The 13,187-nt window shown below is 49.8% G+C and overlaps 1 protein-coding gene across 17 annotated transcripts in view; it reads right to left on the bottom strand.

Moving 5' to 3' along the window:
- Positions 1 to 13,187, bottom strand: part of ARHGAP22 (Rho GTPase activating protein 22) — a 179,292-nt gene that overhangs the window by 140,176 nt on the left and 25,929 nt on the right. For 7 of the 17 annotated variants that reach the window (XM_086381244.1, XM_086381243.1, XM_086381233.1 and 4 more), the window contains exon 4: positions 11,480 to 11,556. The exons of 5 other annotated variants lie outside the window; for them this stretch is intronic. Coding sequence is in view for 8 of the 12 variants with exons in the window: in XM_086381233.1 (XP_086237359.1) it covers positions 11,480 to 11,498 (19 nt within the window). In the remaining 4 variants the exon portion in view is untranslated. Of the gene's footprint in view, positions 1 to 2,611; positions 3,160 to 11,479; positions 11,557 to 13,187 lie in introns of those variants that run through there. 5 more of the 17 variants (XM_086381246.1, XM_086381230.1, XM_086381229.1 and 2 more) reach the window with 1 other exon arrangement.

The following is a 13,187-nucleotide window of genomic DNA, read 5'->3' as shown; positions in this document are numbered from 1 at the left end:
GGGAAGTTCTTCCTTCTACCAGAGCCCAATTTCTTAGAGGCATGCATATATAATTTTGGTCTGTATTCCTCCAGAAATGTCCCTGCGTGCTCTGACTCTTGACCTGGTCTCCAGCCCTAGCCTGTTGACCCTATGCACAGCCCTCCCCCCACCACCAGCACTGGCACATGCCAATCCCTGCCTGTAATGTGGTTTCCTCCCTCCACCATCCTTGCCTAGGTAGCCCCACCATTCTTCAGCTCACAGCTCAGGCACCACTTGGTTCCTCTGAAGGCTTCATTTGTAGTATATGCTCTTATGCCCTTAGAATGCCTCTTGTCATGGTTTATGATCATGTATTTTTAAGGGTAGTGAGTGAAAGTCGCTCAGTCGTGTCTGACTCTTTGTGATCCCATGGACTATACAGTCCATGGAATTCTCCAGACCAGAATACTGGAGTGGGTAGCCGTTCCCTTCTCCATGGGATCTTTCCAACCCAGGGTTTGAACCCAGGTCTCCCACATTGCAGGTGGATTCTTTACCTGTAATGGATATATTGGGTTAAATAAAATATTGATTGGAGTTCAGTCCACCTGTTTTTTCTTTTACTTGCTTTTCATGCTGTTCCTAGAACATTTATAATTACATATGTGGCTGACATTATGTTTCTGTTGGATGGGGCTGGTTTAAAAAAAAAAAAAAACAGTGTTTTTGCAAACAGCTCTGGTGGTGGATGACTTTGCAAACAGCTCTGGTGGTGGTGGAGGCCACCAGGGAAACCTATTTTTATGGGTAAGCGGTTATCTTATAAATATCTGATATATAGCACCATAAACTCTATCTTTTAACATACACTACAAGATAATATCATCTGGTATCTCAGTCTGAGCACTACTGACATTTAGAGTTAGAGAATTCTTTGTTGTGGGAGCTGTCCTCTACATTGCAGGATGCTCAGCAGCATCCCTGGCCTATATCTACTAGATGCCAGTAGCATCCCTTAGTTAGAACAACCAAAATGTCTCTAGACATCAACATCCCCCAGAGGGCAAAAGAGCTCCTGGTTGAGAACCACTGACCCAGAACAAATGTTTCTAGGAAGACTGAGATTTCAAAGGCAGGCTTCCTGAGAGCTGTTTGCAAAAACATTGTTTTGTTTTTTTTTTTTTAAACCAGCCCCATCCAACAGAAACATAATGTCAGCCACATATGTAATTATAAATGTTCTAGGAACAGCATGAAAAGCAAGTAAAAGATAAAACAGGTGGACTGAACTTCAATCAATATTTTATTTAACCCAATATATCCAAAGTATTATCACTTCATCAGGTGATCAATGTAAAATAATCATTGACATATTTTACATTCCTTTTCCCCCAAGTCATCAAAATCTTCTGCGTATTTTTCTCAGTTTGGATTAATCACATGTCAAGTGCGCAATAGCCATGTGTGGCCAGCATGCTAGCCACATGCTGGGAGAGGAGACCCAAGCTCTCTTAGGGGCCTGGCCTGGCCCACCTGTTGCACTGTCACCAGGCTGGACCCCTGCCCCTGAGCAGAGCCGTGCACAGCCCTCCTTGCCCCCTGGAGTCCACGGGTGACAGCCCATTCCAAGCATCCCAGGGAGGGTCCTGATGGCTCTAACTGTGCCCTAGAGGGCCAGCCTGCCCGGGAAAGTCATCCAAACGCCTGCAGTGCGCTGATGAGGTGGGTGTGTGCCTGTGAGCTCACGAGAACCCAGAGGATCCCTGCCTCCAACATACAAACACTGGGCGAGACAAGTACTGGTTCCAAGTGCCCTGGGCAGAAGCTCCACCCACTTCCAGCCACTCTCCTCATGCTCCTTACTCACAAGGAAGGTTCAGCCCTCCACAAACGCTGGTCACATGAAAAGACACATTCTATTTTTCTTAAAACACAGATGCTGTCATCGACACTTGCACTGGCCAAGAAGTTGCCGTCCAGGCAGACGCTGTTCTGAGCCCCAAGACCTGTCCCGAGGCCCCAGGCCATTCTGCAGGGCCACCAGGTGGCTGGGGTGCTGGCCCAGTGCTGCAGATCACCCCTGCAAGGCTCACCCGCATCCCTTACTTATCTCTGGATCCGCTCCCCCAACACCAGCAACTCCAGGCCCTGCTGCTTTCCGGGAGTTCTCCCGGACAGAGCCCCTGCCTGCCTGCCTGAGGAGTTGCTTTCTGCAGCCCAGCTGTGGTGGGACCTGGCTGTCTGGAGAAGTCAGGGCATTGCCTTTCCTAATGACAACTACTTTTGCCTTGGCTACTAGGGCAGATCTTGAGCATTCAGCATTTCCCTTTTAGTAATAAAAAATAAATGAAGTTTTTCCAAAGTTGTCACCTCATCACTTTGAGCAAGCCAGGGACTCTATAAAACATGCGATGTGGGCTGAAACCTGCACACCCACCAGGGCACTACATTGGCCATCTCCCTCTGACAGTATCAGGTCTGACCCCCACAGACCCCAGGAGCCTCCCTATTAGGGGCTGCCTGCCACCGAGATGCCTCCAGAACGCCCGCCCCATGTGACCGCAGCATGCAGCCAGCCGAGTATCCGCACCCATCTGCCAACAGACTCGCCACACTGCCCAGATCGGCTGCAGGAAGTCGGACTTACCCCTCCTGGCTTGCCTGATCTTTGGGCTCAGCATCTTCCTGCCGCCACCTGGACGGGATTGCTGGGTTGATCATGCTGTCATCCACTTCCCTTTTCTCTTCCTCTCGCCCAGTTGCCCCCCATTCCCCGCTCCGGCCCCCATGGCCGCTGGCGTCACCAGCGAGGCTCCCTCGGCTGCCTCTCCCGGCTCCAGACCGACGGCTTGCCTTGAACAACGTAAACCTCAATGCATTATTTATCCATCTTAGAATTAATTCCCATCCAAGTAAACCATTAAGAGGCTCAGTAACCGTTTCTGATCAATCACTGGGCCAGGGCGGGGCGGCCTGGCTGTCCCTCCGCTTGGCCAGGGAGCACGCGGCACTGCCCATCCGCGAGCGGAGCGGGTGCGCGGTCCGGGCGGAGGCGCGGGGAGGGCGGGACGGGAGGAGCCAGGCAGAGTGCGCGGTCCCAGCTGGACCGACGGCCCCAGAGGGCGGGCGGGCTCCGGGATCGGATCCGCCCTCTGCGTGGGGAGGGCTCGTTGAAGTGCGCGCCGCCGGCTAGAGATTCCAAGAGGCTGCAGGAAATGCACGGACTCTGGCCGCCCTGGGTCCCCGGTCCGCACGCACTGCCAAGGCTGGGGGTAGGGGAGCGGTCTGTCCTTGGGGACCTGCTCTGCCCCATGCTTCCTGCCAAGAGGGACTAGGAGGCCGTCTAGGAGGTCACAGTTCCAACTGTGAAAAGACAGGTGTGTCTTAGAAAGAGGCACAGCCTTGGCATATTCAGAGTCCCAGGGGACTCACCCAGCAAAGCCGGTTAGAGATGTTAACATTTTTTTGCTACTTAAATAGGGTGAAAGGAGTAAGAATCCTGTGAAACACTTAGGTTAGGGCCCACATATAGTAAGTAATTAGTGCCAAGTCTCTTCAGGCATGTTTGACTCTTTGCGACCTCATGGACTGCAGCCTGCCAGGCTCCTCTGTCCACGGGATTCTTCAGGCAAGAAGACTGGAGTGGGTCGCCATTTCCTTCTCCAGGGGATATTCCGGATCTTACTAAAGGCTGTTCGCTGAGTAGTGAATCTCTGCCAAATGCCATGTTCCAGTTTAATACTGGCAGAGTTCTAAACAGTGTGCAGTGGGGCTTTGGGAAGGTTCAGGCTCAAGACCCTAAAAACTGCCCAAGAAATGCAATCACAGTCATTGTTGTCATTTAGTAGGCACCTACTATGCGTGCTTGAGGTTGGAGCTTTATATTCTGTATCTGTTTCAATTCTCAGAGTCCCTGAGGCAGGGAAGACTTTGTCACGGTTCTTCAGATGAACAAATAAGGCACGGAAGTGTTATGTATCTTGCCCAGAGTCACATAGCCCTGTCAGGGCTGGGCCTGAACCGACCCTGTCTCTACAGCTCCTGCCTTTCCATGGTGCCAGTCTAAGTGTGATTCCAATCATTTCTCGTGAACGCCCCTGGCTTGAGAGCCCTCAGTGAATTTGCTGGGTGGTAGGGACCAGCCTTTGTACCCCTGAAACCCCCCCCAGGTACCCGTTAGGCACTTGGGCTGGGTTCTTTAGGCCTGGGTACTGTGTGATATCCTCTTCGTCGGTAGATGGTGAGGGATTTGAACAGGGTCCCCTCAGCTTTGATTGGCCGTGCTTCAACCCTAATCCTCACAGTGCCCCTATGTCCACTGATCCCCAAATGGTGGACCGAGCAGCTGGAAGGGAAGGGATCCCGAGGCTGGGGGGGGTCCACTGGGGGCCCACTGCAGTAGTCCATGCGGGAGAGGACAGGATATGGACTGTGGAGAGGAGGGAAGGATGGGAGAGGTTAAGGACTCACCAGGATGTGGCGAGTCAAGTCCCCAGGGTGAAGGAGAGACAGTATCCCTAGAGACAGAGCTGTCTTACTCAGCATCTAGTCACTTACTCTGACCCTCAGATGCTCCTCAGAAGGGATGGATGAGTATACATAAGTTTGCTACGATATCCAAGGCCGTTTACGGTACCGGCCAGTACTTCCTCTGTGGCCTCTCCTGTAACACTACACACAACCATCTGCATGCACAGTCCCTGCTCCTGCTGCTCCCAGATCCTTTTCTCTGGGGTGTGTTTCCGGTCACACAAGTCTGATCATCCTAAGCAAGTCTCCCAAACTGTCTTGATTCTAGCTCCAGAAGGGGCGCCAACATGCGCTTCCTCGGGGCTCCTATCTGTGTGCCGCAGACTGCCCAGTGCCCCTCCTGCACAACAAGCCCTGAGCCTCAGGTAGGACTCAGGCCGGGAACCTCATGAGGAATATTGGCTTGATGGGTAGATTTGAGAAACACCACTGAATGCCAGACTTGCCGTCCCGTTTCTTTGGGGCCAGGAAAAGGTCAGGTCAGGGTGGGACAGAGACCATCTAGCAGGAGAGGGAAGGATACAGGGCTGGAACGTCTCAGGTTGACATCAGTGTCACAGAAGGAGGTCCCGTGGCCAGTGACAACGTCTTGAGCAATCACGAAAGCCTATGAGTAATGCAGCCTGGACCACTTCCTCCAAACCAGAGGAAGGAAAAATGCCCCAAAGGCTTAGTTTGGGTCCACTCACACTTGTTTTGGTTACGAAACTACTCCCAGGCAGTTTTTCTGTGCAGCTCTTTCCCTGGATGATATTTAGCTGCTGAGCTTACCCTCCTGCTTTTCTGGGGATCCGCGTTGGAATTGGGCAAAACCAGAGGCTCTAAGCTCAAGCCCAGAAGCAAAGCTGGGAAAATGGCAGAGCTAATCTGAACTCTGCGCCAGAGAATGATGGCGGCAGCGGGGGTGCGGGCCAGGGGCCAGGTAGCTCTTTCCTCTCTGTCCTCAGGCCACACTCCCAGTACTTCTCTGGATGAAGGGATCCATGTGTTCCAGCTGGAAGGGACGTTAGCACCCTCTCCTTCCTGAAGTTTACAAACCTTACACCACAGGACCCTGGGAGCCCTCCAGTTCCCTTTGAGATCACTGGGAGAAGGGGTGGGGTGAGGACAAGAGCAGGGCCTCCTGAGTAAGTTTTTATTTGAAGGAACTGCTCCACTCCTCTTACACAGGCAGTAATCTCAGGCCAAGGAGAAATACAGGCCTCAGTTAGGAGGAGAGACAGAGAGACTGCCCCCTTACCCACTGTCCTCACGGCACTGTATCTCCCGGCAGTGGTCCTCGCTTCTCCCTTTGCTGGTTCCCTGTCCTGCATCATTTCTGCATTTTCTAAGGGGCTCCTCTGGGTCAGCACCTCTGGGCACTGCAAGGCGAGTGGAAAGGATTGGGAGGGCAGAACTGTCCAAAAGGCTTCGGCAGAAATGCACACCACTTGGTGGGACGATCACCCACATCATTGGCCCGGAGCCAGGATAGCTCCAAGTCACTGGCTCTCAGCCTTAGCTGAGTATTGGGGCATTCTGAAAACTAGTTTCTGTGTTCCACCCCATCAGTTCCGGTTTAACTCATCTTGTGTGGACACTGGTCTTTGGGACGTGTAAAAGCTCCTCCGATTACTTAATGTGTGACCAGGGTTGAGAACCACTGCTCTATTAGATAATTGCATTTCCATGAGCCCAAAGCCACCAGAAACAGTCTTTGCCTGCTCTTGCCTCAGGGAGGCTTCTTCTGAGGGAAGGGCACATTTATCAACCAGTCTCTCAGAAAGTGGCAACGGGCCTCTGTCTCAAGGCCTGACGTGAGACAGCCCCATTCCACGCAGAGCTATGGGGACCGTTATGCAAGCTGTACACTGCGCAGAAGTGTCAGTAGAAGGGGGAGTAGGGCTGGGTTTGGGCTCCTTTGGCAAAGTTGTGTGTTCCAGCATGGTGACAAGGGCAAGCCTTTCTCTAATCTATACCAAGACGTCACATAGATAGGAAAGCCCTGAGTCTGAGACGCCTGCTCAGTGGTCACCAGAACGCAGTGTCCCCAGACTCCCAGTTGATGGCACTCTCAGTCTCTGTTGCCAGGCGGCTGAAGCTCTATCTCCCTAGCATACCACATCTGTCCATCTCAGAGGCGTGCTGGACCAGCCAGCTGGTCCCAACAGCCCTGAGAGCTGATTGTTGAATTTTTAGGAATTTTGTAATTTTAACACAGACATCATTAGAAATTGTATTATGAATTAAAAAGTTACAATTAAATAAACTATTTTAAACACAAAGGTAATACCTACTCAACAGACATGACTTTCTAGCTACTGACAACATTTCCCTATTGTTGAACAACTTCCCTTCTTAGGATTATTTCTCCCTATCCTATCTGTATCCTATCCTATCCTATCTGTATGATGGAAATACTATTGTGATGGTTGATTTTTATGTCTTCTTGACTGGGCCACAGACTGTCCAGACATTTGGTCGCATATTATTCTGGGTGTGTCTGTGAGGGGGTTTCTGGACAAAACTAACATTTGAATCTGTAGATGAAATAAAGCGCATTGCCCTTTTGGAGGTGGCTGGACTCATCCAGTCAGTTGGGGACCCAGGAAGAAAAGAAAGGCTGAGTCCCCCATGAGTAGAAGGGAAAGCTTCTGGCCTGAAGACCTCGAGCTGTGACACTGGTATTTTCCTGCCTTCGAACTAGAACTACCTCGGGTCTCCTGTGTCTCCAGCTTGCCAACTACAGATCTTGGAACTTAGCCTCAATAATTGTGTGGGCGAATTCCTCATGATAAATCTCTTGATATACACAGATAGTCCCTGACTTATGATGGTTCATACGATTTTTAGATTTTGTGGTAGTGTGAAAGCAATACGCTTTCAGTAGAAAACTGTACTTCAGATTTTTGAATTTCATCTTTTCCTGGGCTAACCACACACCAGATGGTACTCTCTCATGATGCTGAGCAGTGGCAGCGAGTTGCAGCTCCCAGTCAGCCAGGTGATCGTGGCCAGGAACTTAGAATAGATACACTTACAGGCATTCTAGACCCATATAACCATTCTGTTTTTTCACTTTCAGCACAGTATTCAATAAATTACATGAGATATGCAACTATTTATTCTAAAAGAGAATTTGCATTAGATGATTTTTGCCCAACTGTAGGCTAATGTAAATGTTCTGAGCATGTATAAGATAGGCTAGGCTTAGCCATGATATTTGGTAGGTTAGGGGTATTGAATGCATTTTTTTACTTAACGATGGGTTTATTGGGACATAACGCCATTGTAAATTGAGGAAGACCACTGTATATACATATAATCAAACACTTCATATGTCCTTGAGGTATGTATGCATTACATATATGGTTCTGTTTCTCTGAAGAATTCTAATTCCACTACATACTGAGCTGCTATTACACATCTCTTCCCAACTCCTTGTTCGCGGATCATGATGGTATGCTGGTAGTTAGAAGCTAATGGTGGTGGGAGTATTTATGCCAAGAAAATCAGCAAATGCTAAATATTGTTCTAGAGAAGACATTCAGAACACCTGCTAGAAACTCGAGATACATATCAGACCCTTACCCTCTTATAATTCATGACAGCCTATTTCTCAAGGATAAACATTTCTTTTTCAGTGTCAGAACATAGCTTCATGACTTCTGCCTTTATAAGCTCCTGTTTTTGCTCTTCCCTGAAATACTCTTTGGAATATGTGTTGCTCAAACTGCAATTCATAAGATCCCCAAATAAAGTTCTTTGTTCTTTGCAGCCTCAATACTGATTACTATTTGACAAAATCAGGGCTTACATTTCTTTTCCTTCCAGAGAGCCAGTTGTTAGACATTTGCTATACAGCTCTGATCATTCTCTACCAGGTTCGCTCTGAATGCCCCAGTCACTGTCAACTCCCCACTGTGGGCAGAGGGTGCTTTCTCTCCACCCAAACTGTTCTCCCCATTCTCCTGGGCACACCCAGATGCTCCAGATTTCCCAGCTACCTTGCAGTTTGGTGTGGCTGGGCTCCAGTCATTGTTCGTGAGCAGATGAACTGTGGCCAGTTTGATGTCTGGCTCACACAGCTCCTCCCCCCAGCACTCCTCCGTGTTTGTCTCCCTTTTCTGGGGCCGCCTTGGAAGCCCCACGTAAAAGAGGGCAGAGGCCCACAGTCTGGTCCCTAAGTGACCGAGTGAGCCCCGTCTCCATCGTCAACCAGAACCATCTCAGAAGAGCCAGTACTTAGTCAGTCTTTGTTACCACACCTGCCCTTCCCGCCAAATAAACACTCTGCCTGTCTTTCTTCACCTCCTAGATTTTGATGCATCCTTTTGGACCCTGTTTCAACATCACCTGCCTATCAGAGCCTCATGCCTAGAGTTCTGAACCTTTTATATCTCCCTTATCACCCCCACTGAGGCCACAGGAACCTTCTAAAAGTTCTCTTGCGAGACCCCAGTAAGCCCTTACCCGTAATTTACATATACAAAATTTAAATTCTCATATTTATTACCCAAAAAATTGCCAACATCTGTTGGATCATAAAAAAAGCAAGAGAATTCCAGAAAAACATCTATTTCTACTTCATTGACTACACTAAAGCCTTTGACTATGTGGATCACAACAAACTGTGGAAAGTTCTTAAAGAGTTAGGAATACCAGGCCAGCTTATCTGCCTCCTGAGAAACCTGTATGCAGGTCAAGAAGCAACAGTTAGAACCCGGCATGGAACAATAGACTGGTTCCAAATTGGGTTGTATATTGTCACCCTAGTTATTTAACTTATATGCAGAGTACATCATGAGAAATGCTGGAATCAATCAATCCACAAGCTGGAATCAAGATTGCTGGGGGAAATATCAACAGCCTCAGAAATGCAGATGACACCACCCTTAAAGCAGAAAACGAAGAGAAAGTAAAGAGCCTCCTGATGGAGGTGAAAGAGGAGAGTGAAAAATCTGGCTTAAAACTCAGCATTTAAAAAAAGAAGATTATGGCATCCCGTCCCATCACTCATGGCAAATAGATGGGGAAACAGTGGAAACAGTGACAGGTTCTACTTTCTTGGACTCCAAAATCACTGCAGATGGTGACTGCAGCCGTGAAATTAAAAGACGCTTGCTCCTTGGAAGAAAAGCTATGACAAACCTAGACAGCTAATTAATAAGCAGAGACAATACTTTGCCGACAAAGGTCCATCTAGTCAAAGCTATGGTTTTTCCAGTGGTCATGTATGGAGGTTAAGAGTTGGACCATAAAAAAGGCTGAGCACTGAAGAATTGATGCTTTTGAACTGTGGTGCTGGAGAAGACTCTTGAGAGTCCCTAGGACTGCAAGGAGATCCAACCAGTCAATCCTAAAGGAAATCAACTCTGAATATTCATTGGAAGGACTGATGCTGAAGCTGAAGCTACAATACTTTGGCCACCTGAAGGGAAGAGCTGACTCATTAGAAAAGACCCTGATGTTGGGAAAGATTGAAGGCAGGAAGAGAAGGGGATGACAGAGGATGAGATGGTTGGACCATGGTACCACTGACTCGATGGACATGAGTTTGAGCAAGCTCTAGGAGTTGGTGATGGACAGGAAAGCCTGGCGTGTTGCAGTCCATAGCGTTGCAAGGGGTCAGACACGACTGAGCAACTGAACAACAATTACCCATAATTTAAAAATTAACCCATAATTTAATTATAATCTAGAATTTAAATGTAAACTGTAAATAAAACTTGTAGTATGCTGTCTTTGTGATATTCTTTATAGATTTTTTTTCCTAGATTTTTTAATCACAAAATTGTGAGGGATTCATCTGAGGTGAACCTTCTCCTACACTGGTGGCCTTAACTTACTGGCCTTAGCTTCACCTTTGGGCACTTGGGTTCTGCAAGTTGCTGTGTCCCCAAGGGAAGACAGCAGGGCTTCTCTCTTGGCCCACTGTTCCTGGCCTTAGTCCTGTTGCCTTTGGCCTGAAGTCCATCTCTGTCCTTTGGCCCAATGCCTCCTCCAGATGTGTAGCTTGGCTTTTAACTTCAGTCTTGTCCACTCACTACAGTCTATGGTACACTCTCTCAAACACAGCCCAGGCCCATCAGAATGGGTCTAGAGCCCTGTACTCTTACTTTTCTGAGTCTTTGGTATCCTGGGATCCTAGGCAGAAAGTCAGAAGGACAAAGAGGCAGAATCCAGGGTTGGAAAATCACCAGATACACTGGGCCAGTAAGAGCATTCAGACCAGAATACAGAAGCTTTGCTTGGAAAGTCCCTTACTTGTGACCTGTAGCCTCGGGCATGTTTCCTCCTTGAGTCCTGCAGCCCTGGATTAGGGGGAGAGGTGGCTTAGAGGGTAATTAAATGAGCTGGTTCAGAGAACATAACCTTTGGTTTGAACCTCCGCTGTACCACTGGTCACCCATCACCTTTCTCTTTGTAGCAGCTAGAGGCCAGACAGCTGATGTGCAGGGGGCTTAGTGCCGAGAGGATGGGGAGTGGTACGCTGGTTGGGTTCTCCAGTGGCAGATGCAGAGACGAGAGTTTTATGAGGGATGAACACTTGTTCAGCAAAGGGGAGGAAGCAGGAGTGGGAAAGAGAGGTGGGTCTGAGCCATGTGCATACGTGACAGTTTCTGCCGCCCACCTGGGGCTCTGAGGCAGACGGCCCAGAAGAGGGGTCTAGCTCTGGGTGGAGGTGGTTCCGCCCATGTGCTACGGCCACTGGCTGGGAGCCTTCGCAAAAAGGAGTATGACCTCGGCTACCACCGCTGTGTGCAGCCGTTGGCTGGGAGCCACCCAAGAAGAACATAAAGTTGGCTCAAAAACTGAGGTTGACCTTAAAAGAGCCAACAGCTGGTGGTGTCAGCTGACCCCACTCCTTGCAGCTGGGAGAGCAAGTCTTTTCTTGAAGAGGCTGCTGAGTAGCTCAGCTGTGTGTACCTGATGGGGTCCTAGAACCTGGCAGGCCTCGTTTTTAGGCCTCTGTAAAAACTGGGTTAAAACTGATTCTACTCACCTAAGACTCTCTGCTCCATTTAGCTAGGCGGCTTTCAGATGAAGTTTTATTCGGCTGCGATGTCTCGTTGTGGTCTCCTGAGAAGGGAAAAAGCTTCCACTAGAGGCTGTGCAGGGCCAGCAGTGGGACAGGCCCTGCCGAGAGCAGGTGGAGTCCCCCAGGGGCACTGTCGGGAGTGGCAGGAGGGACCGCGGCCCACTGGGCCTGACACTTTGGGCCAGGCAGGGTCCGCCTGCTGAGTTCCTGCTTCTGGTAGTCAGAGGCTGAGAGGAAAGAGGGAAATGATACTTCGTTAGTGGGTTTCTGGGCCCTGGGAACACGTACTGAGGCTCCAAGGAGCTGTCACCCTTCCCCTCCAGCAGAGGGTGGGGGACCTAGAGGTGGGCTTCCCGCCAGCACCAGCCAGCCCAGGTTCCAATGGCAGCCTCTGTCCTCATCCAGGTCTAACAAGGAAGTAGGTCTGAAATGGTGTCGCCTCCCCCAAAGAAAATGATGAATCACCACTCGAGTCAGTTTTGCATTATTGAGAAACAAGTCTTCTCCCTCGTGAGAACACCTGCTTGCTGTGGAATGGTAGGGACTGGAACAGATGGAAAGAGTGGAAATTTCCCAGGCGCCTTCTCTCCCAACTCATGCAAAGTCCAGATTCCTCCTGCACTTGACCAGCCCCTCCCCCTGGGCACACAACCTTCATCTGCTCCAAACATTTCCCCTCCCTTTGCATCTTTAATCCCTCCTCCCTCATTGGTTCTCTTCTCTAAGCTGACAAACACACTCAGATCTTCCCTTTTGGAGTGACTCCCTCTCGCCTGCCCCACCGCCCCCCCAACCCCACCTCCCTCTTTGGTCTGCTCTGGCCCTGTAGGCAGCTGGCTGTGGCCATGTGATGTAGGCTCAGCCCATCAGATGGTCCTGCCTGGGTCTGGTCTAATCTTGAGCATGTTATGAAAAGACTGAGAGATGGGTAAAGGGACTTCCCAGCACAGGGAGCAGTGACCATGTCCTGCTGTGAGTCTGGTGCCTTCTAACATGGTGGAGGCATTCCGCAAAGATGTCCCCCCAACGCCATCCCTTCAAGAAGACGATCTGGTACACCTCATTTTTATGCTCCCTGGAGCCACCATCATTTTGGGCTCTTTTCCAAGCCTGGTTCCCCAGCTTGCAAAGGACTTTGTAAATCTCTGATACGTTTTGAATAAATTCCCTTTTCTGGCTTTAGCTGGCTTAGGTTGTCTTTCTGTGACTTGCAGCGCACAGAATTCTAACTGGTGTCCATACCAAGCCTCTCAGCCCCTGTTTTCACATGCCTCTCCTCTCTCACTTCCTAGTTTTCCTAACTCAGCACAGATGACATGATCTCCCCATTGTCTGTTCTCTCACAGATGGTGTTTTCTTCCCTATTTCCCCAGTTACACCACCAGGCTAATCACTGGATGTCTCAGATTGGAAACCACAGGCCATCCTTCCGACCACGACTCTAGTTTCCTACAGCCTGGTGTCAGGCTTCCATGACCGACAGCACTCGCAGCTCACCACAAAGGTGCCGCTGGATGAGGCCCTCCCACTCTGGCCCGCACGTCTTCCCTCCCAGCCCTGGCTTCACTCCCGTCTGTTTCAAACCCGGCTCCCGTCTGGGTGTACACCTCTGACCTGGTGAGGCGCTGGTGCACACATGCTGCCTCGATTTTCCTGCAGCACAACAAGGGAG

Source organism: Bos grunniens, chromosome 28 (assembly GCF_055505025.1).
Source record: "Bos grunniens cultivar Pamir isolate PY7600 chromosome 28, Bosgru_T2T1.0, whole genome shotgun sequence".
Classification (NCBI taxonomy): Eukaryota; Metazoa; Chordata; class Mammalia; order Artiodactyla; family Bovidae; genus Bos; species Bos grunniens.
Note: the sequence above shows the minus strand (reverse complement) of the source record. Positions and strands in the feature narration are given on the sequence as shown.